Source organism: Podarcis pityusensis (assembly GCF_964106645.2).
Source record: "Podarcis pityusensis genome assembly, chromosome: 17".
NCBI lineage: Eukaryota > Metazoa > Chordata > Lepidosauria > Squamata > Lacertidae > Podarcis > Podarcis pityusensis.
The window spans coordinates 12263998-12291470 of NC_138042.1; the positions used below are offsets into that span (position 1 = coordinate 12263998).

At 44.1% G+C, this 27473-nt stretch overlaps 1 protein-coding gene across 2 annotated transcripts; it reads left to right on the forward strand.

Annotated features, from left to right (window-relative positions):
• The first annotated feature begins 496 nt into the window (after positions 1 to 496).
• TMEM39A (transmembrane protein 39A) lies at positions 497 to 26627 on the forward strand. Of its 2 annotated transcripts, none has more exons than XM_080987857.1 (9): positions 497 to 717; positions 14993 to 15186; positions 16817 to 17039; positions 18054 to 18137; positions 20806 to 20960; positions 21495 to 21843; positions 23335 to 23522; positions 25067 to 25196; positions 26318 to 26627. In XM_080987857.1, exons 2-9 carry the CDS (start codon positions 15074 to 15076, stop codon positions 26549 to 26551), a joined length of 1476 nt encoding a protein of 491 aa, XP_080843983.1. In that variant the 5' UTR covers positions 497 to 717; positions 14993 to 15073; the 3' UTR covers positions 26552 to 26627. The 2 variants fall into 2 exon arrangements, with proteins under 2 accessions (XP_080843983.1, XP_080843984.1); XM_080987858.1 differs by having other exon boundaries at positions 499 to 717; positions 25067 to 25187.
• Positions 26628 to 27473: the final 846 nt, after the last annotated feature.

The following is a 27473-nucleotide window of genomic DNA, read 5'->3' on the forward strand; positions in this document are numbered from 1 at the left end:
AATTCAAAAGCATCAACCATACATCACTACTGGGAAAACCATAGCTTGAACTATACGGACCTTTGTTGGCAAGGTGATGTCTCTGCTTTTTAAGATGCTGCCTAGGTTTGTCATTGCTTTTCTCCCAAGACACACCACATATAGGAGTATTTTATTCCAGTAGTTGCGTAGCAACCGCTTGAGCGACAGGGAACACGTGAGTGAGCGGCTTTGGGGGGACACAGCGTTGCTTTCAAGCGTACGCCTATGGTGCAACATATAGGTAAATATATATCGCACTGACGACGCTTCCATCGCCGGCACCAGCCGAGTCGCTACTCGCCTCAGGCAAATGACGGGGGAAAGTGCCGGACGGGCAGCGGGCGTCCTTTGCCACTCCCAACATGGCCGCCGCCGCCGCCGCCGCCACTCACCTTCGCGCACTCTTCCCTTCCCGGCTTGGCCGCCGCCTCCGCCGCCCCTCCCTCGTCGCACGCTGATGAGCGCATCAGCCCCTCATTGCCACGTCTCTTCAGGGCGGCAGGAGCTGCAGTCGCCGCCGCCGCCGCCGCTGCTGTCGCGGCGACAACGAGCGAAGGAGGGACAAGAGGAAACGGGGAGCCGGACCGGGACGTTCCGGGACGGGTCCCCTCCGCAGCCTGGCGGGCCCCCGAGAGCGGGCAGGCGGCTGCTGCTGCTGCGGCGGCGGGACCCCCTCATGGTGCTGCTAGAGAGGCGGTGAGTGGGCGCGAGCGAGAGAGCGAGCGGCCGCTCCTTCCTTCCTTCCTTCCTTCCTTCCCTCCCTCACTCTCGTGTTTTCCTCACGGCGAGGGGTGCGCGGACGGGGCGCCCCACCGTCCCAGGAAGGCCCTTCCAAGGGAGGAGGAGGAGGAGAGGGGAGCCTCCCCCGTCCGTCGGCCTAGCTCCCGCCCGCCTTTCTTTGTCTCTCAGCCAAAGGGGAAGACCTTCTTTTTTTTAATTTCCTTTCCTTCTCCTCTTTCTTCCCCCTTCTGCTGCTCTTCATCCATTCCTTCTTCCCGTTGGGTTTAATTGCCAGTTTGCTGCTGCTCAGTTACTCACTGGCATCCCAACCCGCCCCCCTCCTCCCCAATACATACACTTTTCTTCCTCAGGTGTCTTTCACTTCTTTCTTTTTCTCTTTCTTTCTCTCTCTCACTCTCAAACACCACTTGAGAATATTTCTTATTTACTTACTTATGCATTATTGATGGATTGATTTATAGGTTTCTATGCTGTCCTTCACGTAAGGATCGCAGGGCGGTTTGTGGCACAGAAACATGAAAACACGTAAGAAGCAAAAACTATAGCCATGTACACACACGCACCACGGTTTAAATGGCCATAGGTTGTATAATTAGCCAAAGGCCCAGGGAAAGAGGTACACTTTTGCTTGGCGCCTAAAGGTAGGTAATGAAGGTGCCAGGCGAGCCTCCCTGGAGACAGCATTTCACAAGCAGGGAGTCACTTCAGAAAACGCCCGTTCTATGTTATGGCCTTACAGACATCGATTGCAGGGTCGAGGTTGATTCATATGGGGAGAGGCGGTTCTTCCTCCTCCTACCACTCCCCTTGATACAGTGTGGCACTCTTTCCCTCACCCAGTCCTATTTTTCTAGGAAAAGAGGTGCTGGACTTAACCACGAACACCTCCCTCATTCTCTTAGAATGCCAATGGCACCCACCTGAGAGGTGGCAGAACTGAGTTCCGGTGAGTTCCAGCTGAAAAAAGGCATGCCCCCACCTCATTCTTCAACCCCTTCCTTTTTCGTATAGGAATTGGGTTGCCTCACATTTAAAATAAAGAAATGCAACCTCCCGTTCTCCTTGGGTGATATTATGGTTGTACATGAAAACCTAGGGTTACCTAGTTTGTTCCCTCTGAATGTTGCTAAACTTCCAGCTTCCACCAGGCAAACCAGTGACTGGGGTGGTTGGAATTGTAGTCCAGCAACACCTGAACATTATCCCTAGCTAACAAGACCAGTGGTCAGGGATGATGGGAGTTGTAGTCAAAACGTCTGGAGGGCCGAGTTTACCTAGGCTGATATGTATGTTTTTCCATTCTGTGGAGGCTGTTGAGGCTTATTTAAACTTCTCCTTTTTCTGTATCCAAAAAAAGAAATCTGGACTTGAAAGGTTTGGCTCTGCATATTAGTCTTAGGCACCTCAGGAGTATTCCCTCAGAATCAGGCATTCAGCAGGAGCAAGTGACTAGCACATTTGACTGCCTCTCTAAACATTGTGTAATTTTGCCTAGGCTTCATCCTGTGCACACTTTATGGGGAAATAAGCCCGACAACTCAAAGAACTGCTGTCTGATTAAACATGTGGCACAAGATAAGGTTGCACATCTGCTAAGCAGTAAGGCTTGCCACATTTCAGTTAGAAGGACTAAACAGGTGGGTTCCAAACATAGCAGAGCAAATCCCAAAAAACAGGTTCAGAATTCTGATCAATTTGGTGCCCATCTAAGCCAAAACAGACACTGAAACTGACACGATTAAAGCATACTGTTATGTGTGCAGTTTGCCTATGTGAATGTAACTTGCATGTGTGGGTAAGAATGGGATTTGCTTTTTTCAGTTATCCCCCAGATTTGCAGGTATTTGGGATCTGTCTTTCAAAACACCTCCAACAGAATTTGTGTGCATTAGGATCCACCTGTGGCTTCTGGCCCCAGTTGAGAAATTGCCCCAACAGGACAATGTTGATCAGCACCTTGAAAGTGTTAATTACAATGCAACCATTTACCTATGTTGTCATCAAAATGCACAATAACACTACATTCCTAAATGTTACTACCTCTGGAAGGAAATCCTGTGTGGATCATGGTGATTGTTTTAAGGCGAAAGGTACTTTGAAATAATCTTGTGTGGTTTTGCTGGTTCAACATGAAATGACAAAATTTGTTATATTTTTAGTTCAGCCATGTATTCAGATGTAGTTAAGTAGGGCTTAACTCTCAGGAAGGTGAATTGCAGCTTTAATTTTCTAGTTTAAATAGCATCTCTTCCTACTATGTCAGGAAGCTATATCTTGTGGTCACTTGAACTCAGGAAGTGGCTCATGAATTTTGGACTAAAATAGGTTTGGTTTTGGTTTTACATTAGTGCACATGTGAGTAATGTCTTCATGAATAATAGATATGAAATAATGAATAATTCTTATTCTTAAAAGGGTAAATTCCCATTACTATGAATTCATTTTTCTGAAGAATAGGCAGGAGAGGTTGGACACTGGTGAAGATTGGAAAAACTGGGGATTTTTGGAAACAGACACAATGAAGGGAAGCTGCCTGCTCCATTTTGAAAAATATGCTAATGGAAAAGTTTATGAAGGGCCTACTTCTGACTTACACTCAGAAACTTCTTGATACGAAGGGTCACCAAACAGTGTTTTCCTTTTTCTCAACCCTTAAAATGTGTGGAGGCTCAACTTAATTTACAGCACTCTGAAACAAGTAGGTTAGCTGTCTCTCACAGATTTTCCATTTTAAAGTTGATCATTTGAATATTTCCATTGGTATCTGCAAAGGGCGTGTGCCTACTTAGGTTCCTTGTAATTACTGGTGAGGAATATATATGTATGCATCACTCTACTCTCTGCTAAGAACCATAGGCTGTGCTTACATGTCAACAAACCATGGCTATCAGCTGGTTTAGTATTCTGTGTTTATCTCCAAATTAACAATGAGTGAGAAGCCAGCTACTCTGTGATTTGTTTCTCTACTCCAGGGGTAGGCAACCTAAGGCCCGTGGGCCGGATGCGGCCTAATCGCCTTCTCAATCCGGCCCATGGACGGTCCAGGAATCAGTGTGTTTTTACATGAGTAGAATGTGTCCTTTTATTTAAAATGCATCTCTGGGTTATTTGTGGGGCATAGGAATTCGTTCATTCCCCCCCCCCCCAAAAAAAATATAGTCCAGCCCACCACATGGTCTGAGGGATGGTGGACCGGCCCACAGCTGAAAAAGGTTGCTGACCCCTGCTCTACTCCTTAGAAAAAGAGGAGCAAAGTAGGGACTCCTTGCTAATGTGCAGACTAATTAGATTTGTGGGTAGCATTATGGACGAATGTGGCCATTGTTCAGTGAATCGAGTGTTGAGTTTAAATCCAATCTTTTTCATGTACAGTGTTGTGCTGCTGTGCAATCCTAGGTATAGCCAAGCTGTTGTAAGTGGTGTGTGCATTGGCAACAATACTGGTAAGGATCAACAAGGACGTGGTGCTATATTCCTGGCTAGGAAACTGTTTTGATTCCTTCAGCTGGTTGTAGCAGTTGCCAGCTGCTGTCGCAAAGCAACTAGGCCATACTGTTTTTCAGTCCTAGGTATGTCTGAGCTTTGCCATGGGCTTTATGCACATGGACACCTGCATGGCCGTTTTAGTGGGTCACACCTTCTAGTTAGCAATCCTAAGAGTATTTTGAAATGAGACTTTAAAATAAGCATATTGAGGATCGAAGTACTGATACTTGTGGCGATAAATGATTAGATTTCATACTCATCTCTGATTTTAAAGACAAAATGTGCTAAGGCACAATATATATATCCAAACTAATCCTTGTCACACCATCATCCTTTATATTTTTCGTGAATATAAAAGTCTATTTTAATTGAAGTCTCTCTCTCTCTAGATATATATCTTCAAGGCTAAATGCTAAGAGTGGCTTTATCTCTCCATTCCATCTGAATCAGGCTAGGTGTCTGAGGTTCTAGAACAGTGCCTAGAGGCATTAACGGGCTGGATGGGGACCAGCAAATTGAAACTTGAGTCAGACAAGATGGCAGTATTATGCATGCAGAGTTTTCAAAGAACTGGAAAGACAAGGCTGCTTTGGATGGGATTGCACTCCCCAGAGAAGGGCAGGTTCATAGTTCAGATGTTTTGGCAAAATGATGGTTGGTGCTAAACAGGAAATAGAGAGAGAAGCCATGTACCAGAGGCTGGAAGGGGAGGAAAGCATGCAAGTCCATGACTCATTCATAATCTTCCAAACTATGTTGGAAAGGTGCCACTCTTTAAATATGCAATATCTTGCTCCCTTGGTTAGTTAAATTAAGAAGCAGGTGACATAGCTTCTTTGTTTTTTTTTTAAATTTTCCCCAAGCTTGGTTTCTAAATTGGTGCAACGTTACAAAATATAGTTCTGAATTTGGAAGTACTCGAAGGGTATGAACAGTGTTAGAAACTGGCACCTTAAACCTAGGTTATGGGCACAACAAGAGATTGTCTAGGCACACTTTTTTATAACAAGAATACAAAGCTGAAAATGAATGAACTGCAGCTAAAATCTTATGTTCATTTTTCACCTGGTCTAGTCCTTCCCTTGCCCACCCCCCTAATATTCTTAAGAGGGTTTCTTCTCCAGTCTTCACAGAACAGCTGGAAGTGGGGAGGCAGAAAAAGGTCCTCCTTTCCTTCCACTCTGCAGTTTTAATCTGAAATTTTAGGCGCAGTACTGCACCCAGAGCTCATAAATTGCTCGCGCTAATAAAATTCCCTGTCACAAAATGCGCCTAGAACAATGGGAGTTTCGAACACTGGATATAATCTGATGTAAGTATTACAATTTATGTAGTCATAAGAAGAGTATTTCAGGAAAGAATATTTTTCCCCATAATCTGCCTAATGGTTGCTTATGATTTCATTGGTGTCCTGAGCACACCCAACCCAAGGAAGACAAACGGTGAGTAGCATAATTCTTTATTGGCAAAGCACACAATTACAGTAGTTCCTAAGGTGCACAGAACATGTGCACATACTTCTGCCGACAAGTGGCTGGCATCCCCTCCTCAGGCTTATGCTCTGAGCTGGACTGTTGGTGTAACCACGTCTCCATCCAAACTCGGGTACTTCCATCTGACGGTCCACATTCACCATCCAGGTACCCTGTCTTCCTCCTCTCCTGGTGCATCCTACCCTTCCTCTCACTCGGGCTCCTGTCCTGCATCCTGCATCCCTTCCCCATATGTTCCTGCTCAGACTCTTCCACTCCCTCCAGCCCTGACTCCTGTCTCGCAGGAGGCATAAACCCCACAAATCGCTGCTCCCTTCCCCTGGGTCAGCCTCTGGCCCTGCAGCCACCACCACCAACAGTCCATCTCCTCTGCCCTGCCAGTTCACTTCGGTTCCATGTTTTCAATATGGGCACATTCAACCTTGCCCATAATCTTTCCTTCTCTGGCTTCACTGTATTTCACTGTGCAAAGGTCTTCTGCTCCCTCAAAAGATACTGCAACTATCTTGATTCCTCTCTTCCTTCCTTCAAATCTCACCTCGGAACTCAACTTTTTCCATAAAGCCTTTGACATAACCCCTTAGTTCCTACGCACTATGGTAACTAGGCATGGAACTAAGCCTAAATTAAATACATATGAACAGAAGCACCCACATGTTGTTTGATGTTTACCGCATCTCCTCTTTCTTTGTTGTAAGATTACACTGCAAGCTCCTCAGTGTAGGAAAACCTTTTTTATACACTATAAAATATCACGCTTACTGATGGTGCTGTATAAATATAGGTTTACTTTTATCTTCCTTTAATCTAAGCAAACAAATGTTACATATGTTTCAGTAAATAATTATCCCCTATGTATTTAGTTAGGCTGATCTTCAACTCTCCTCCTGTAATAAATCCTGCTTGGTCACACTTGGTATGCAACTAGTCACTATTGATAAGAGGAAGTTGATTAATAGTTTATAAATCCTAGTTCAATAATGAGATTGTGTGGTAGAGGTGAATCAGAATCTCTCACTTAAAAGGATGTCCCCGCCCCCATCGTTTTTGCAGAGGATTCCATGCAAACCTGTATGGGTTCCTCTGCTAAAACAGTTTGGTGGAGGACTTCCCAACTTCAAAATTTCAAAGCACCTTGCACATTGTGATGTCATGTGATTGACAGTAGTTTGGCCAATTCACCTGTCAAATATCACCAGGAACTGCCTGTGGAACCAAAAAGGTTTCTCACTCCTGCTTTATAAGTTTTGATCCAGACTTAGTCTGGTATTCAGTGTTAGTCATACTCAGAACAGATGTAGTAAAATCAGTGGTCTTACGCAATTCATAGCACAGTCCCATACATGTCTGCTTAGATGTAAGTCCTGTTGAGGTCAAAGGGGCTTACCTGCAGGTATGTGGTGCAGGTCATCAACCTAAGTTGGATATCACCCACCGTTCTAACTTCAGTCCCAGTGATTTCAGTAGGGTCTTCTCTAAGCACGACTAAGTATGCATCCAAACTTGGTCTTTTTCCAGCACCTGTATCCCTTTCACTAGTGTCTCACTAGTCCAGAGGTCGCAAACATTTTGAGTGGGCACATTTGAGAATGTTGAGAAAGTAGTATAGGTGCATGCATTGTTAGAAACTGGGATAGGAATGCTAGGAGCTATGTGGCTCCTGGGACCTAGGCTGTGGGCGCCAAAACAAAATGTCTAGGCACCTTTTTTCTTTCTACCCCGCTACCAGACCAGGCAGCCCACAACAACAACAAACAAAATGCTGCTGGGCCAGTCTGGAGGTCTTCAGGGTAGTGCAGCCGCTATACCCCACCAAACACCTCATTTGCCCGGCAGCAAAAAATATTATTATTATTATTATTATTATTATTATTATTATTATTGCTGCATGGTGAATCAGGTGACTGCAGAGTAGTGCAGCAGCAAAAAATGTGTCTTTTCCTACTAGTCTACCTTGCCTTTTCCTACCAGTCTTCCTACTTGATTCACCTTGGGAGTGCGGCAGAAAAAAAAGGGGGGGGAGTGTATCTTTTGCTGCTGCGCTACTGGGCAGATCAGTTGTTTGGCGGGGTAGCGCAGCAGCAAGAGACATGCATCTTTTGCTGCCGCTGTACCTGGCAGACCAGCTGACTGCAACTGGGAAAGTGAAGATGCTAGGCACTAAGCATGGCTCCTGGACATTTCCATTCAGTCGCAAAATGTGACTGGCGCCTGGCTAATTTTGAATGCTGGAACATGGCAGCTGTAGTGTGTCTGACATAACACAAAATGGCTGCCACATGTAAAGAAATGGAAAGAGACAGAAACAGAAAAAGATGTGGGCATCCCCCTACCACTGCCAGTCTCATGCATTTTGGATTTTTGAGGAGATACTTACTGAGCCTTTTGCAGGCATCATAGGAGGTACTAGTGGGCACACCAGTACCCATGGGCACCAGGTTGGCAATCCCTGCTCTAATGTTTTCAATCAATTCATTTTTCTAAGCTCAATAAATGTAAACTGAGAGACCAGTTCCATGCTCTTGTTAAAATGGTGCTGTATAAATAATAAATACTAATAATGTAAACTGATATTTCTTAAAAGGATTCAATGAGTTTCTGTTGTGAAACAAAAATAAATAGATTGAATCCAATCTATGTTAGTAATGACTAACAAGACCCATTGATTTCAGTGGGACTTATGTGTGACTACATTAAACTGGATCCATTCCAGTATATTATTTAAAGAAATGTCCATCAAGACAAGGCACCAATCATGCAAATTATGTTGAAATGATATAAAATACCTCTATTTTTTGAATACTTTTAATTAGCCTGTCCATCCATCTCCTGATTCTTAGGGTCATTAAAATCTCTTCCAGTCACTCAACATGTCATTTCCAGTGGTTTTCAATAGAAGCAAAAAAGATGTGTGCCAAGTTGACTGCTTGTATGTTAACAGAAAGAATGTGTATCCCTAATTCACACCTTGTAAAAATATATCTGCTTTCAGAATCAGCCTTAATTGTGAAAATGTCACCATGTGAAAAGCCTTTCTCTTGTTAACTCATTTCGTTTTCAAAATCCAGTCAGTACTTACGATTGCATCATATTATGCAAAAAACATTGCACTATTTTGTGCATCTTATTTAGATTATCTCACTTGTTTTGATTCTCTTATGGTGTGGAGTTCCTTGGTGGGTGGACAAGTTCTTCGTGGTGTTCATGAGGAGGGATAGGTCCCCACCTCCCTTCATTCATTTGGGCATGTGCCCTTCTGTGCATGCTACACTCACTCTTGGACTACAGGAGAACAAATTATTTCTAGTAGCAATTAATAGAGAAGCGTAGCATGGTTTGCCAGTGCCTGGGGTGGATGCGCAATGCTTCAGCCCTCACTGCCGCCACCACCACTGGAATATGCCCCTACCCACTAGAGCCAAGCAGAACCACATTGCACTGCCTGCCCACCCACACGGGGGGCTGGCCGAAGCAGCCCTTGGATCGCCCCAGCCTCACAAATTAGATTGGGACTGGCAGGGTGGCATGCAAAGGATGCAACAGCCATGCTCCCTTCGATCCCTGCTTCGCAAAGCAAGGGAGAGGCTGGTATCGAAAGGTACATGGCTGTTGCGTCCTTCTCATATCTCCCTGCCGGGCATATCATTCAGATCAGATCCCAGCCTTGCAAAGCAGCACAGGGCTGGCAGGGCAGCGTGAGGGGCCAAATGTGCCGCGCCCCCTAAAAAAATGTGCCCAGGGCCATCAGCCTGGCAACCCCCTCCACACTACACCCCTGAATTAATGTGTTTTTCAACCTTGCTTCCATGCATAGTATCTTCTTCTGAGGCTGCTGCGTTCGTGTTGGCTTGTAAGAACTTGTTGATTTTTAATCACTTGTAAACATACCTTGTAGTGAAGCAATATGTTATGCAGACTGCATTGATCAGGTCTGTAGCTGCATAAATATCTGGGATAACACACATAATGGAATGAATGCACCAAAATAAGAATGACTTTGATTCAGAACACAATGACTCTGTGAGCTTCCCCCAAGTTTGGAAAAACACAAATAGCTGGGAATTGCAGCGTGCGTATACTTGGCAGAAACCATTTAGGGCTTCCCAAAGAAAAGCAAGACCCTTGTGAAATTATTTGTTGCAGTGTGGTCCTATCTTCCTGGGACCTTAACTTCATGGTACTTGCAACCTTGCATGTGACTTGGAAAAGTTGCTTTTGGTGGGCATTAATCAGGTTGTGGCAGAAAAGCAGGTGGTTCCCTGACTTCCTGCCTGCATGCTTTTGCCAGCTCCAAACTATCTCCATTATGGAAAAAGCTGCTGAGCTGTGCAAAACTGTCTAATACAGGGAAAGTCTAATACTTTTTCCTTCCCAGTACTGTTTACCAGCTCCTGGCTGCCCCCACTGATGGTGGCTCGTTGTGATTTTAATGGGTTGTTGGTGCCAAGTTTAAACATGGATTAAATATTTTCTACCCATGCGTATACCTATGATCTTATCTCGGTTACAGAATTTAAATTGTCGGCTGCGCTTGGGCCAGCCCTGCTTCTGACTGTCTCTGGGAGTAGTCAGGTTTTGTTTGTGTGATGTAAACGGGCAAAGTCCCAGTGCTTGATGGTGGCTCACTTTTTGGCTAATACCTAAGCCTTAGTCTAATGTCTTAGATGTGGGGTTCCTTTTTAAGACAGCAGCTGTACAGGTTCTGAGTAGTACAGCAAGAATGAACCACATAATACTGGTTCTGCTGGCTACCAGTTTGTGCCCAATTCAAGAGATTAACTTTGGTTTATAAAGCTTTTAATGACTTAAGAGCCAAATATCTGAAGGAGTGCCTTCCTTGGTACTGTATTTGCAGGCCTGTGCCTGAGGGCCCAATCCAGCTAATCCATCTTCCTAGCAGAAGCGCGCACAAGGACTTCCACAGTGACTCTTCCTCCTCGACCACCAAATTGGCTTGGGTGGGTTGCGATAGCCCCCAGAATAGCGCACCGGGACAGAGAGGGGGAGATCTTGCTATCAGGCAAGCAAAAATGATATTCCTAGTGCTGCGTTGAATTCCTCCCTTAGGATTGACTGAGGGGGTCTTTCTCATGGTTCTGCCAATGAGTGTGGCAGCTGAGAGGGAGCATAATGCAGAGCTTTCTCTGTGAGGGTGCCCCATTTTCCTGGAACTTTCTCCCCGTCAGTGGTGCATTGGCTGTCTACCACGTTAAGCTCCTTTGCACGTTTAATCACTTTTTTATGCTCGTGTGTGGAGGAGCTGCTGCTGAATTACTGATTTGGTTCAGTTGACTGTAATTGCGTTGTATTATCCATATGTTTATAATGTTAATTTTATATTGATTTGTACAAAAACACACACATCCAGGGAGCCTTTACGATGAAGGGCAGTTTAAAAGTTCAGAAATAATTAATAGTAATGGTTCCTAATAAAACTGAAGGGTGCACAGTATGAGTAATTTGGCTACTGCATGTAAGCAAACATGGCAAGTTATCTGTATGTATTATGTTTATATGCAATGACACTGAATATGGTGTTTGCAGCACCAGTGAATACAACAGATCGAATTGCCTAACCATTAGCAAGACGAGGCCGAAGCGGTTTGCCAGTTCTTTTGATTTGTGGGCCTTCTACTATAAGAGGTGGAGTATATATACACATTTCAAATCAAGATTTCTTGCATAGTAAAAGTATTGCCTTACGGTATATTGGTCCGGTTCACACATAACGTTAAGCGAGTTAAAACTGTGAGCCTGGATGCAGACATAATGCTAGGCCAAACCATGGCTGTAACCCACCCAGGAACCTTAGGGTGAAGGGCGGATAATAAATTAGTAGTAGTAATAGCCCCTCATTCCATATGATAACAATTCAGTGTTAGAAACTGAGATAGAAAGCTAGGAGCTAAATGGCACCTTAAACCTAGGTTATGGGTGCAACAATGGAATGTCTAGGCACACTTTTTTATAACAAGAATACAAAGCTGAAAATGAATGAACTGCAGCTAAAATCTTATGTTCATTTTTCACATGTGCCTAGAACAATGGGAATTTCAAATGCTGTCACAATTGTCCAAAATCTAGCCACATTTTTCTCTATTACCTAGCTCTATCCAAAGCTTAACAGAAAAGTTTCCTTTTTAGCAAGTTTTTAAAATTCTACATTTTGTGATTAGTTGTTCTTGCGATGCCAGTAGAATCACTTTTTCTACCAAAGTGACAGCTGTTTAGGATCTTGTCAGCCTTTGTCGCCAGTAATTCTGGCTTCCCTTTAATGCACATATGTGTTTGTGTTCTCTCACAACATCATTTTCTCTACTTTCTTTAAAATGTTTATCTTTAGTCACAAAGCAGAAATCAGGGAATCTGAATGAAAAGTCAGTTTTATGTACATGCTGCTTTTTTCCCTACTAATAGTATTTTATTCTGATTGACAGTGTTATCCAAGGTCAGTAAATAAAAGATTTTGCCAACTTTGAACTCGAAAGTCCAGTGTGTCAATATGGAAGCTGGACTCCATAAGGCAAACAGTGTTGCTGCAATACATACAGGTCTTTAGACATACAAAATAATTGCAACTGAGCAAAGACTTGGCTCTCCAGATCGTAACAGAATGTTGCATATATTTTAATTAAAGCTTTCAGTGATAAAACTAAGCACATTCTGATATATCTCTCATTAGAATCAACAGGACTGAAGCACTTCTAATGTGGTTGGACCATTCCCCTATTTTGTAAAAGGCAGTGGAAAGTGAATCCATGCTGTCATGTGATGCAGTTACTAAATGATCCCAGGAAATCCGCCTAGATACGTATCCTGTCTTGTAGTTTTAATGTGGCAGTAGATAACTCTTACCATGGGCAGGAATGTAGATAATAACACTGAGAGTAAGAAACAAGAAGTGATTAGGACATTGAGTTCTTATCCCCTGAATAAGGGGTAATATTTTGATCTAAGTTTGTATGGCCACAAAACCTATTTTGATATACACAATGTTCTCATCTTTCATTTGCATCTTTTGGCAGCCCCACCATATCAACATGCTTGCTTCACATGTTAATTCTCAATAGAGGCCTATGCCTTGGCAGCTAAATGTCATCTTGTAGCATCTCAACTGGTCAAGTGAAGTAACGCCATAATCGAAGAGCGCTGCTAGTTCAATAGTTCATCTATTTTGGAATCCTGTTTCCAGCAGTGGCTCCAACTGCATGAAATTTCCAGCCAAATGTCCCCAGGATGCTCACAAGCAGAGCATGAAGACAAGGGACCTCCCTTGTTTTGATCCTTGGCAGCTAGTATCCAGAGGTGCAGTGCTTCTGAACATGGGCGCCCCTTTAGATTAATCAGTGACAAGTTTCTACGATCACTACGCTCCATGAACTTGTATTACCCCCTTTTGAAGTCATCCAAGACAAAGGCGATCTTCACAACTTACAGAATTCACTCTAATTATGCCTCATGGGAGGTACTCTCTTCTGTTAGTCCTAAATCAATTGCCATTTTCACTGTGCAACCCTGAGGTCTGGTATTGAGGAGGAAACAATTCTCTAGGCTGCTCAAGCACTTCCTCAAAGGGAAATTCCTATGGGAACTCCTCTGGAACTCCCTGCCCTGAGTGATCTGGTGCCTGTTAAAGGTTCATCTGCTTTGTCAGACATTTGCCAGTCGTATTTTCTGTGGCCTACTTTTAGAAGTTCTTATTACATTACTTCTGACCTTGTTTTTTATAATGTTAGTTGCCTTGGGCATTATTAATGGAAAGGCAGGGTACATATTTATGTACTAAAATACAACTAAATTAAGGGACTCCAACCCTTTGAGTTTTGTTGCCCTTCTCTGAACTTACACTGTAGATGAGGCAAGCAGAACTGTATACAGATTGCAAACGCAATGAACACCATAAACACATATTGGCCGTCTTTTTTTCCCATTTTCTCCCCTACTAATCCCTAACATGGAATTGTCCTTTCGTTTTTGCTGTGTACCAAGTTGATTGTTTCTGTTCTGGGTTTTCACCATCCCAAATAAATCGGTGTCAACCACAACCTAGGCCACATCATTGTTCATATAAACCTCCCAATAGGAAATGTTGTATGCTGATTTTCAACTTTCAATACTAATTTAATACAGGACCAATAGCTATTACTGACAATTATTTTGAAGTAAAGGAGAAAAGCTTGTAATGATTGTTAGTCATGGCAACTTACTCCTTTGTGTGAGTCTAGATTACAACGTCATGCACATTGGTGGTGCTATAAAAATGGTCTGCAGTATGTGCCCTAACTATATTATCTTCCTAATTTTGGTGGCTATGTGGCCTTCCTAATGTCTACAATGTCTGTATTCCATCACTATTGACCATGCTTGCTGGGGTAGATGGGAACTAGGCATAGGACATTTGGAGAGGCCACAGATTCCCCATCTATCTTCTAACCTATAATGGTTATGTTCCCTGGCGTGGGCTGCGGGTGAGGTGTGGATTTCTACTCCCAGGTGGTAGTTGGGGATCAGTGAAAGTAGAAACAAAAGTGCAATTAATAGGCTGGGATCCAGAAATTCCAGGTACTGTCTCACATATGCCATTGTTGTGAAACAACACTGTCTTCATTCCAATACATCTTTTCCGATGTATCAGAGCGGAAATATAATTGTTTTAGTTGGATCCAAAGTAACGTGCTTCAAGTTACACTTGCCAAAATGCCCTATTCATATGAGGGGTCCAGTAGCATTGACTTCTTTGCAGCTAGTCACCCATGTGAGGATTTTCTGCAGACATTTTGCTGAAGTCAAAACTCTCGGGTACTGCAGATTGTTAAGGAATGTTGCTAATATTTTAGATAAGAATATAAGAAGAGCCCTGCAAAATCGGACCAAAAACCAGTGTAGTCTTGCATCCCGTCCTTCCAATACCAAGCCTAGAGGGATTTCACTTCATCCTTCCAATGGGAGAACTGCCTGTTGCTTCTTCTTTCTGTTTCCAGTTTTTTAAACTCAAGTTAGTACTCCATAAGTCCTGTTGTCTTATCTCATGGCTGATAAGCTGGTTCAGGATTCTTTGTTGCAGGATTTTATTGAAAGTGTCTGAAGTACACCGTGCCAGCTAAATTCCTCTTACCCATATGCTTCTTGACACTTTGTAAAAGGCTAGTTTTGGGGCCATGGGAGTTATCTAAGGCACTTGGTTCATTTTAGCAGATGCTTGAGGCACAATTGAACTAACTAATTTCTTTCTTTCTTTTTCTCATTTGCAGAGCTGGAAAGTCTTGTGAATTGTTACCTAGATCTCAGGGCAAAGGCTGCCAGAGGTGGAAGAGGTGGATTGGTTCCTGGTCATGCCCGGTGGAAGGAGGGGACCCAGTCGGCAGCAGCTAAGCCGTTCAGCTTTGCCTTCTCTCCAGACGTTGGTTGGTGGGAACTGTGGCAACGGCACTAGTCTAAGAAACAGGTTAAGTCAAAACGTAATATTGTGGGTTTAAATGTGGGAGGCAGAACTTTTGTTATTACTTGTTATCATCAGGTCACACTTGGGTTCACAAGAATCTTGTTTCTTTACACTTGTTGTTGTCCTGAATTTGACAGTGTGTGTTTGCCTGACTCTGTGTTTGGCTCATTTTATATCTCATACTCCTGTTGGGCAATGGAGATTCAGGTGGGTTGCCGCCTCAGGCATTTGTGTGACCTGAAAGCCTTTACATACCCCTTCCCCTCAGATGGCCCATCAGTTCCAGTTCGTAAGGTACAGCACACATGAAAAGAAAGCAATAGTTCTTATATCAAGGTTACACATACAAGTGTTTTCATCCAAGCATCTTTAAATGTTATATAAAACCAGTTGTTTTTTGTTCTTCTGGGCATTCCAAGAGTTGGCACTCAGATTTGGATATTCACTGGGTCATGGGGTGTCTCTTCCAGCTAGTTGGATTTTAATTTCCAATTGTTCCTTCAAATTGTGGCCTTGACTTGAGCATTGCTCGTTAATAAACATTGCATATCATAGAAGTTTTGAAGGTTGAGAAAGCTAAGATAAGGAAGCCAGAGGATTGGAATGCACTGCTAGGCATCTAGTGTCAGGGGGTTGCTTGGTTACACTATCTTATTCTTGATACACCAGACAAAGCTGGAACAGGATTAGGCTGGGGAAAATCTGGTATCTCTGTTTGATGGTCTGAGCTCCATTTTTTCTGGCATTGGCTTCTGCAGAAGTGGAAAAACAAGGGACGTCCGTGGAAGGACACAGGACATATGTGACGTGTGTTTCCATCCCACCATACTAAGCTAAAAAGTGTCAAATTCTTGACAAAGGCATGCATCGCACTTGCCTGTGGTGAGGTGCTACTCATCATTCATGTCATCCCATACTACCAGAGGCTGTGTGGAGAGAGAGAGAAATCACTTGTTCTAAATCATTGAGAGTGCTGTGTGTAGTACTTTGCTTTTTTGTGTTAAGGACTGTTCAGTGTAGTACAGTGGTTAAGCTGCATATCAAGAAGTGTCCAGTTCAGACCTTGCTTCTGTGATTTTCTTACTAGTTGACCTTAGACAAATCTGCCCCATATCTGCAATATGGGGATGAACATATTGACCTATGTTAAAGAATTGTAAGGATCTCTTGAGGTAGTTAACATTGAACAATTTAAACCTGGTGTGGGAAACGGGATCTGGCCAGCACACCAGATCCTTTCTTTCTCCATCCCCCCTAGTGTTAGCTTTGCCAGGAGTGAGCAAACCTTGCAGGACTTTGGAACCGTTGGAGACCATGGTGGCACTTGCATCACTGAAGGTCAGTTGATTGACGGTGCTTGCAAAGTGCACTGTATTTGCAAGCAGCAATAACCAAGGTAGCATTTTGCAGGCGGCAACAATAGCTTGATTTGCCTGTTCTTGCAAAGGAAAGGTAGACCCTACAGCAGCCATGGCTAGAGCATGTGAGTGTTGCTTGGCCAAAATTGCAGGCAGAGGTTTCCCCCAGCATTGATTTAAATACTCTTAAATGCTAAGCATTTAACCCACAATAGGGTGAGATATCCCAGGAACACTGGCAAGAGTTAGTGACGTGTTGTTTCTCTCTTTTTCAGGAATGGTAGTGCTATCAGCCTCTCTGCTCCTCCAATTACAGCCTTGATCACCCCTGAGCCTGTGCGACACTGCCGAATCCCTGAGCTGCCTGTAGACGGGAACCTTCTGTTTGAGTTCTTCTTTTTCATCTACCTGCTGGTGGCCCTCTTTATTCAGTATATTAATATCTATAAGACCGTGTGGTGGTACCCATACAACCACCCTGCCTCCTGTACGTCACTGGTGAGTCCATGTTGCTGGCCGCATGCCCTTCTTGCAGTTTGCTTAGGGAAGTTTAATCATGGTGTCTCTGTAGCTCGGCTGACATCACCAAGTCTGCCATCCTTTCTTTTTCCCAGACATTATGAAATACACCCCTTTTCTCCCTCAAAGGCAGCCTTTGGGGTACGACTTCTCAAGGCAGCTCCACACTTGGGGGAGTAGGAAGGAAGGGCATTTTGGAGCTTTTGGCCATGGGGTTCCTGCCCTGGGGTGTACTGTCTTTCAACATTCCTTAAACTAGCTGCCTTCCTCCCCTAAGGGGAGCAATGAATCTTCTGGACTTGCCTGTGAATTCCTGTTTTTATCAAGGGAACGAGGGCAGCCAAGTCTTCCCTCTACATGCTCTCTTTATTGGGTTACTATCTACTGGGCTAATGGAGTTCTAAAAGGTTCCCAATCTACCCCTCCCTCCTGGCTTTGTGACTCATCCTGATCTGGTCATTTTCCCACTTACAGCCCCTTCCCCCACCTCCTGTTTTCCTTCAAGGGAGTGAGGCTGTTGCCAGTGCAGTTTTGTGTTTGACCATTTTTCTCTTCATTTAATGTTTGAGTGTGTGTGTGTGTGTGTGTGTGTGTGTGTCACTGTAGTGTCTGGAGATTGATGGGAGAGTCCCTTCCTCCAGATTCCAAAGGCTGGCTTCACAACCCCAGAAGAGTGGGGCCTTTCCCCCTTATGCTTACTGCCTTCCTTCCCTCAAAAAACCCCCAGAAATTCACAGGTAACTACAGAATGTCTGCTCCTAGGTTTTCCTTTCTAAGTGGCAGTTGTAAATACGGTAGCCTTCCCAAGCTGCTTCTATGTGCTTAATCTGTCCCCTTCTCTTCCCTCTTTATCTGGCAGACTTGGAATGGTTCAGAGTGTGTCCTGGTTCTCCTTTATAGGAATTTCCATGCTTCTGCTATGTCATCTCAGCAGCTCCTGCCTTTCTGGCCTCTCCTTCACCCTGGTGAATACGCTGTTCTTTTCTCCTTTAGAACTTTCACCTCATTGATTACCATCTGGCAGCATTTATCACAGTGATGCTGGCGCGGAGGCTGGTATGGGCCCTCATCTCTGAGGTAATGTTGTCACAATTAACTCTCCCAAAGAAATCGGAGGTTTAGAATGAGCTCAGTATGATGCTTGTCGTTTTTTTATTTGCCACACATGAAAGCCTACATCGTGGGTAGGCAAACTAAGGCCCGGGGGCCAGATCCGGCCCATTGCCTTCTAAATCTGGCCTGTGGACGGTCCAGGAATCAGCATGTTTTTACATGAGTAGAATGTGTCCTTTTATTTAAAATGCATCTTTGGATTATTTGTGGGGCATAGGAATTCGTTCATTATTTTTTTTCAAAATATAGTCTGGCCCCACAAGGTCTGAGGGACAGTGGACCAGCCCCCTGCTGAAAAAGTTTGCTGACCCCTGGCCTACATGTTCACTCACCTTGGTGAAGTGCTGCCATTTACTGATGTTAACAGCTGCCACGTCAGGTGAAAAGAAAAGGAACTGTGGGAGGATTTGTTGGGAATAGTCTAAAATTTTAACAACCAGAAAGTGGATTAGCCCAGGGTGATTTGCACTAGTGGTAGAGTCAGTGAGGTTCCAATAGGAACCTATAGCAATACAGGCAGAGATTAAGTGAACAGCACTTCATTCAAGCAAGATTGACAGTGCCAGTAGAGGTTGCATCTTAAAAGTATTAACCAAGGGAGAAATTGTGAGATTAACAGACGAGCAAACAGGGTGGGATTCATTGGTGAGCTATCTCTCGAGTGCCAGTTTGAAAGTCAGTTGTTCATAGGTCATTTTTAAATGTGCATGGCATTCCAAGTCCAAGCTTCTGATGACTTTATATAAGATTTTTGGGTTGAACAGAGTTTGGACTGTTGTTGATGGGGCATAAAATAGTGGTTCCTAGACCTCTGATATTGCATCTTCTGTTTCCAAAACTTACTTTGCTACAAGGATCTCAGATAGCTCTAGATGCTGCAACCTCTAAGGCCACTGGAAATAATGAGAAAGGTTAAGAAACAAAAGCACAACAAAACTAAAACAATGCAAAATAGACACTTAGGGCAAAGACACATTTGTCCAGCTTGGAAACCCTGTGTTGGAACTAAAATGTCTTCAGTTGTTTTGAGAAAGTGCAGATACAGTGATACCTCAGTTTTCGAACGTCTCCGTTGACGAACATTTCGGTTTTTGAACGCTGTAAACCTGGAAGTAAATGCTTCAGTTTTCAAACACACCTCGGAAATCAAACATACCACATGACTTCCGCTGAGTGCAAGATCCTAAAACCTAGCTGTCGGCTATTGAGTTTTCTGTTTTCGAATGTTTCAGAACTCGAACGGTCTTCCAGAATGGATTACGTTTGAAAACCGAGGTACCACTGTAGTGTGTATCTTTCCACAGAACAGGAGCAGCCACCCTGAAAGCCCTATTATGTATTACTGTGGAGCAGGCTTCTGAGATCTTTAGAGCTTGCAGACCTGAGGGATCTACTGGGTACATAAGGGATAAGGCAGTCTCTAAAGTAATCTGGTCCTGAGCTTTATAGGACCTTATGTTAGTACCAACACCTTGAATTTGGGTCCCAATGTCCCAGGACATGGAAATAACTCTTTCCATGATTCCTCTGATCTTGAATGCTGCTGCACGTGTTCATGACACCAACTCGAGCAGGGATAGCCAGCTTGATGCTGTTGTGCAACTCCCATCATCCCTGACCATTGGAGTCAATGGTCCATCTGGAGAGTAGAACGTTAGCTATCCCTGATCCATAGACGTTTGGAAAAGGGAAGTGGTTGGCTCACTTGATCTGCGTTTGGTTAGCCCCACACTTTGGAAATGGTTGGGTCTGGTCTTAGATGGATCTCCAAGCATGGTCCTCAGAAATCCAGTGTTTGACACATGCACACACCCATTCAAAACAGGCATAGCCAGCCTTGTGTCCTCCAGATATTTTGAGCTTCCATCATTCCCCAGCATGGCCAATGGTCAGATATAACAGGAGCTGTAGTCCACAGCATCAACCAAATTGGCTACTCCTGATTAAACAAACAATGAAAAAACAAGTTTTGTTATTTACTGTAGGTACTATAGTGGGGTAGCACTCACCCCTTGTGGTAGGTTTTGTTTTGATTGGTTCTGAATCTTAACATTACAGTCATACCTTGGTTTTCTAACACCTTAGTTCTCGAACGTTTTGGCTCCCGAACACCGCAAACCTGGAAGTGACTGTTCCGGTTTGCGAACTATTTTTGGAAGGCGAACGTCTGGGGCTTCCGCGACTTCCGATTGGCTGCAGGAGCTTCCTGCAGCCAATCAGAAGCCACACTTTGGTTTCTGAACATTTTGGAAGTCGGAATGGACTTCCGGAACGGATTCTGTTCGACTTCCAAGGTACAACTGTAATGCCATTTTTTCCCCTGTCTCACTACTGTCAGAGAGAACACTAAGCTAGTATTTTATCCTCACAAACACCTGCAGTATTAAGGAGGATATAATTACTTGCTTTCAGTACTCTCCCCCAAAAAAACTATATTTAAAGCATTCATTACTATTTTGTTAAGTCTAGCAAAGAAATAAAATAAAAATAAAAATGGTTTCCTTTTGGCTTTGAGAGCCATGCTATACCGTGTGGGGATGGTAGGTCAGGCTGTTTCTTGGAATGTATTGCGGCATATAGGAAGAGAAACTGTAGGGCTGGTGTTTTGAATTCTTGGTGTTTGAATTTGCAGGCCTCTCAGGTGGGAACTACATCAGTGATTCACTACACGGCACTGATTTTGGCACGCCTGGTGCTGCTCACTTTGTGTGGATGGGTGCTCTGCTGGACACTAGTTAACCTTTTCCGTAGCCATTCTGTTCTGAATCTCCTCTTTCTTGGCTACCCGTGAGTATCATTCTCTTGTATCCTGAATGTAATAAATAGGAAAGGGTCCAAAAGTACAAGACATGACAAAGAGAAGCCCTGTTGATCCACACAAGATTGGCAGAGAATCGACAGGGTTAAAAGCCGCCAGTTGAATAGGTCTTTCGGGGGAAATGGGTAGGAGGAAAACGATGCCGCTCTCAACATCTTTTCCCTGCTAGAATCATTATAAAGGTCAAGAGACATCTGGTCCATCGACTTAATGCAATATATGAGCCAATGAGGAAGAGTAGATTTTAAAGGTGGGTAGGAAAGGGGAGAAGAATGGCAGCAATTGAAGAGATAGTACCAACACAATGATTGTGCTCCTTTACCTATTGCCTCACTGCTTAGCCCTGGGAGTTGAGGCATACCACAAAAGTAGCACATGAGCGAATAACCTGGGTGCAGGAAATGCAAGCCTCTTGCTCAGGAAGCTCCTTTCAGATGTTCATGGTTGGAATGCCTAATATACCACAGGCTGTAATCTCACCCTTTCCTTTCCCTTCCCTGCAGGTTTGGTGTCTATGTCCCACTGTGCTGCTTCCACCAAGACAGCAGAACACAGCCTCTTCCCACAGACTGTGGCTATTTGGTGCAAGATCAGCTGGTAGATTCTGGTGCCACGGGGGTTGGCAGCCTCGTCAAGCCCAAAGACTTCCTATCTCTCCTGAGAGAGTCCCTGAAAGAACAGTTCAACAACCCCGTGCCCATCCCCACACACAGCTGCCCCTTGTCTCCAGACCTCATTCGCAACGAGGTGGAATGCCTGAAAGCAGACTTCAACCGCAGAATCAAGGAGGTTCTATTCAACTCCCTCTTCAGTGCCTATTATGTGGCATTCCTGCCACTGTGCTTTGTGAAGGTAGCTGTTGCCCTACTCCTTCATTGCTATTGCTGCTGCCGCTGCTGCCACCACCTTCTAAATCTTGTCTGTGGATTGTTAACACAGTGGGTTTCTGGTTAAATTTCCCTTTCTCTGTCTCCCCTCTGGCAGCCTGGATGGCAGAATGTGGCTGATTCTGGAGTATCACTCCCGATTGGCAGCTAGGTCTTGCCATACATGTAGTGCCACTGTGGTTCGCCCACTCATTTTTCATCGCATCTATTAGCCCCGCTCTCTTTCCCAGACAACTGTAACAAGTATACAGTGGTACCTTGGTTCTCGAACTTAATCCGTTCCGGGAGTCCATTTGACTCCCGAAACCGTTCGAAAACCAAGCTGCTGCTTCTGAATGGCTGCAGGGGCTTCCTGCACTCAAGCAGAAGCCGTGCCGGACGTTCAGCTTCTGAAAACCGGAACACTTACTTCAGGGTTTGCGGCATTCAGGAGCCAATTTGTTCGGGAGCCAAGCCATTTGAGTACCAAGGTACCACTGTATTTTGGTACTGTTAGCAGGCATTTGATGCCCAGCTCACATCATGATTTGGCAGTGCCTTGGGTGTTCATACTACTACTACTGCTACCAATAATAATAAAATTTTATTTATATTCCGCCCTCCCCAGCCGAAGCCAGGCTCAGAGCAGCTAACAACAATAAAAGTAACACAGGATTCTAAAATCAATTCAAAATCAAATTAATGGCAACCATTGGGCTAGAATTCTATGAGGATTACCAAAGGAGGGGCCTGGTGGAACAGCTCTGTCTTGCAGGCCCTGCGGAAAGATGTCAAGTCCCGCAGGGCCCTAGTCTCTTGTGACAGAGCATTCCACCAGATCGGGGCCACAGCCAAAAAAGCCCTGGCTCTGGTTGAGGCCAGCCTAACTTCCCTGTGGCCTGGGACCTCCATGGTGTTTTTGTTTGAAGACCGTAAGGTCCACCATGGGACATACCAGGAGAGGCGATCCTGTAGGTACGAGGGTCCTAGGCCGTATAGGGCTTTAAAGGTTAAAACCAGCACCTTAAACCTGATCCTGTACTCCACAGGGAGCCAGTGCAGGATTTGAATTAATATGATTAGAGAATAGGGGCAGCTGTGATATCCAGGCTGACTTACCAGAGACCTCAGAAAGTTGTCCAGATAGATCACTGGTGCTCTTATCAGGCTGGTGTCTAATGGGCAGATTTGGACCTTCCACACCCAATCCAGTTTCTCTCTGTGTACCCAAGAAGCGTTCTTGGGCTTGTTTTACTTCCATGCCAGTGACCATGGGTGTGCACATATTCCACAGTGGCATATACATCGGCTGTGCAAAAATTTCATGTAATGTATGCCAAGGAGAAAGGAGGATCTCAAAGAGTCCTTTGCTGGCAGTTCCTAGTTAGCTACTTAAATCTATGGCTGTAGGGCACCGTCTTCCCACTCTTGAGATCTCTGGGGCGTTGGCATTAACACCCTCTTTGGTTTCTTGCAGAGCACACAGTACTATGACATGCGCTGGTCCTGTGAACACCTCATCATGGTGTGGATCAACGCCTTTGTCATGCTCACCACCCAGCTGCTTCCTCCCAAGTATTGTGACTTGCTACACAGATCAGCTGCCCACCTGGGCAAGTGGCAGAAGCTGGAACATGGTTCATACAGCAATGCCCCCCAGCACATGTGAGTGTGACCTCAAAGCATTTGTTGACAAGGGTCAAGGGAAAGAAAATAGGGCAGCTGAAGGTATCCTAATTTTGTACCTTTCTTTAGTTGGACCCAAGACTACATTGTCTGTGTCAGTATTCTTCAATGATTTTGTTGTGCACCATACTTTCAATTACTGTTATTGAGATCTGTTTTTGATAAGCTTACCTGAGACTCTTTGCAGAATTTATTGTGGTAACTGGCAGGGTGGGGGTTTTGTTTTGTTTTTGTATTCTCATCCAGTGAGAATTGTAGGAAGAGGGCGCAGAGAACGAGTGTAACATCATTCTTCCTAGCTTAAATCACTTAACAGACAAATCACAAGTTTTCAAATCATCATTTCGTCGCATTTGAATTTAGGTGATCTAGTGCCTGCCCCTTAGGCAACAAAGTGGGTCACCCACAAATAAAACAGTGGATTCTACATACTTGGGGCACTGCCCAGGTATGGATAAAAATTGGTCCACAAACCAAACCAAAAATTGTGAGCGCCCAGGACCCTACCTCTCTCTTTCAGTACATTTCTATTCTGAAGCAAGTCCTGCTGTGTTTAATTGGGCTTACTGCAAGGTAACTGCAAGCATGTGCATGCTTAATTGGAAGTATATTGGATTGAACTCAGTCGGATTTATCTCTGAGTAGACAGGCTTAGGTAAGGATTAGACTGTGATTCTCGACCTCACACTGTGGCTGGGGATAAATCCCTTGCTTCCCTCTCCCAGCTCCAAATTTGAAATTGGACAGGACAGGGTTCTTGCAGTTAATACAGGGCAGTTTCTGCCCTGTGCACATTAGTGGTACTAAAGCAGGCCTTCTCATCAAGTTAGCTTACTTTGTTGCTAATCTTTCCAAAAAAGTCCACTTGCTTATTTCAGCTTTTAGTGCCTAATTTTTCATAATTTCATCTGTACACCTCCAGAGCAAAAATAAAGAAGAGAATGAGGATTCCTATGAAATTGGTTTTTACTTATTCAAATTCACATCTAATTGTACAATTGGCTATAGGTTGAAAGTTGTAGTCCAAAATATTTTGGAGGGTACCTGGTTGGTGAAGGATGGGTTTTATGATTTGTATATGCAAAGCTATTTATGATTTTACCCTTGGGGTTTCTTTCCTTTTATTCTTCAATATATACCTGAGGTATTCTTCTTTTCAGTTGCATATATTTTTAACCTACGTACAAGAAGATTGTCAGCTTTATTACATAACTCAAGGTGTCTTTGTTTTGTGTATTTTATGGCTACTAGTGAAAGATTCTACTTTCCAAAACAGAGTTGAAACCTCAGGTTTTATGTATGTTTGTATTGACCAATCTAATTCAGAATTTACAACTCGGTTGAAAACTCTTGGTGTTATTTCAGTGTCTACTGCTTGAAAATAAGTGTATATAAAAGCCTAAACCAATCAACATGAATTCGGGGCGTATATATTACCAAGTGTATATATAACATTTTGAATCGTGAAATTACTCCGGGTTGGTTTTCTGATGCTCACAGAGTCCCTTTGTCATACTCCACAGCTGGTCTGAGAGCACAATATGGCCACAGGGAGTGCTAGTGCGACATAGTCGATGCCTATACAAAGCAGTCGGGCCTTATAACGTAGCAGTGCCTTCAGATGTGTCCCATGCCCGCTTTTATGTAAGTACCGTAAGTATTATTACGTAAGAATTCATACGTCCCACCACCACATTTAAGCACAATTTTTCTGACGCCTGCAAATAAATAAATTGATGTAAACTGCGGAATGGGCAAAAATGGCCCCCCAAATAGTGGGAAAGCAGCTGACAGTCCCAGGAGCCGTTGCAACTGCAATCCCATGAGTCTTTGAGGCCTGTTGGAGTTGGAGGAAGTGATTGTGGTGAAGTCGGGAAGATGATTGTGGGTTTTTGGTGGAGTTTTGCTTTTTAAGATGGTGTTCCCCACTATGCACAATTTCACATATACAGCAGTACCTGGGAATATAACCCCTGAGTAAGTTTTTGTAGTCCAAAAACAGCCAGAGACCCAAGAATGGGAAACCCTGCATTAGCCATATAACAGGGTGGATTTCAGTGTAGCACTAAGCTGAGTAGTAGTAGTAGTAGTAATCATAATCATAATATTTTTTTTATTTATATCCTACCCATCTGGCTGGGTTTCCCCTGCCACTCTGGGCAGCTCCCAACAGAATATTAAAAATACGATAAAACATCAAACATTAAAAACTTCCCTAAACAGGGTTGCCTTCAGATGTCTTCTAAAAGTCAGATAGCTGTTTATTTCCTTGACATCTGATGGGAGGGCGTTCCACAGGGCAGGCACCACTACAGGCCTTCTGCCTGGCTCCCTGTAACGTCTCGCAGTGAGAGAACTACCAGAAGGCCCTCTGAGCTGGACCTCAGTGTCCGGGCTGAACGATGGGGGTAGAGAAGCTCCTTCAGGTATACTGAGGAGACTCTTCCATCAGCACATGCATTACTGCTTGCCCGACAGAATGATCTCACATCTCCTTGCTTCTAGAGAAGGTTTGGGATAGGCGCATGGTGGGGGGAAGCCCTGTTGCACTAGCACAAGCCCTTGCACGGCTTCCTCTAGCAGAACTGAGTAGTTGAATCTGATCCAGTGGTTCAAATAACACAACCACAGCAGTGTTCTTAGTGGCTACAGCCCTGGGGCTTCAGATGCGGTTGTTGGGCTTCTATTCCTTTTCCCCTGCCCTCCAGAATTTGGTTTTCATCAAACGGTCTGCTTTCTGACCCTTCAAGCACTGTTTTTTTCCCTCCCTACAGTTCCTCTTTCACCGTCCATTACGGCTTCTCAACCTGTTGATTCTCATTGAAGGCAGCGTGGTCTGCTATCAGCTCTACTCCCTGTTGCGGTCAGAGAAGTGGAACCATACCCTTTCCATGGCCCTGATCCTCTTCTGCAATTACTATGTCTTATTTAAACTCCTGCGGGACCGTATAGTGTTGGGCAGGGCATACTCGTATCCTCTGAACAGCTACGGATTAAAAGCCCATTAATCACCTGAAGAAGGGAAGGATATTTTCATACAGTTCTATTTTTTCCTTGCAACTGTTTATAAATATTTAAAAAATATTTTATATTTTGTATACTGCTGGTTTTTTTTGTGGGTTAAGGAAGGGCCAAGTGGCAATTAAATGTCGCTATATAAACAAGGTGTTATTTTATATAAAGCAATCATTGTGTATATACTGTATTATCAACATACATCTATGAAGCAAGAGCTTTGTATGTGTGGTCACTCCATCTACTTTGCATGCACAAGCTTAGAGTCCCCGTCCCGTCCCCGTCCCCTTCCCTCTTAACACTTCTGTTCTTGCAGCTCAGCTGAAGCATGCAGCTGGCGGTTTTGCCTACCCAAAAACCTGACTCTGAGAATGAGACCACTAGAAGCCTAGACTTGTGGACTACCTCAAAACAGCAGAATGAAAAGTATTCCGCATCTTCTTGTGAGGAAGGCAAGACGGATTTTTGTACTCTGCCCCTGCCCTAATCTGAAACCACATGTGCAGTTCATGGGATCAGGAAAGCAGCAGAGGGAGAGGGTTCAATACCAGGTGACTAGAAGGGAAAAGAACGGCAGCATCCTCCACCTCTGCCACACAATTGCTTTTCACTGCTACTTCCACAGCTTGCATATATATATAGCTTAAATGCAAGCAGCAAGGTATATATTTCCAATATAACCAGCAGGGTACAATGCACTGAGGTGTAGACACACATTCAACCCACTGTAGACCGCCGGGGAGTAAAGAGGTTGGTGGCTAAGGCCCTTGCAGGCTAGGCCTCACCCTAACAGAACTGACAAGTCCAGTTTGTTACTTCACCCATGGGAATGAATGAATGACAACTACATGTGAGAAACTAAGGATCAGGATGGGTGTGGGCACTAAGCTTGGCCCTTTCCCTTGGTACTGCTAG

What these genes read in the sequence shown, in the direction of transcription:
- TMEM39A (XM_080987857.1), top strand. Translation starts at nt 15,074, where the DNA reads ATGCCCGGTGGAAGGAGGGGACCCAGTCGGCAGCAGCTAAGCCGTTCA. An exon ending in CTCCTCTTTCTTGGCTACCC is followed by an intron (nt 20,961 to 21,494) that starts GTGAGTATCATT and finishes CCTTCCCTGCAG; the next exon opens with GTTTGGTGTCTATGTCCCAC. An exon ending in AGCAATGCCCCCCAGCACAT is followed by an intron (nt 23,523 to 25,066) that starts GTGAGTGTGACC and finishes CATACTCCACAG; the next exon opens with CTGGTCTGAGAGCACAATAT.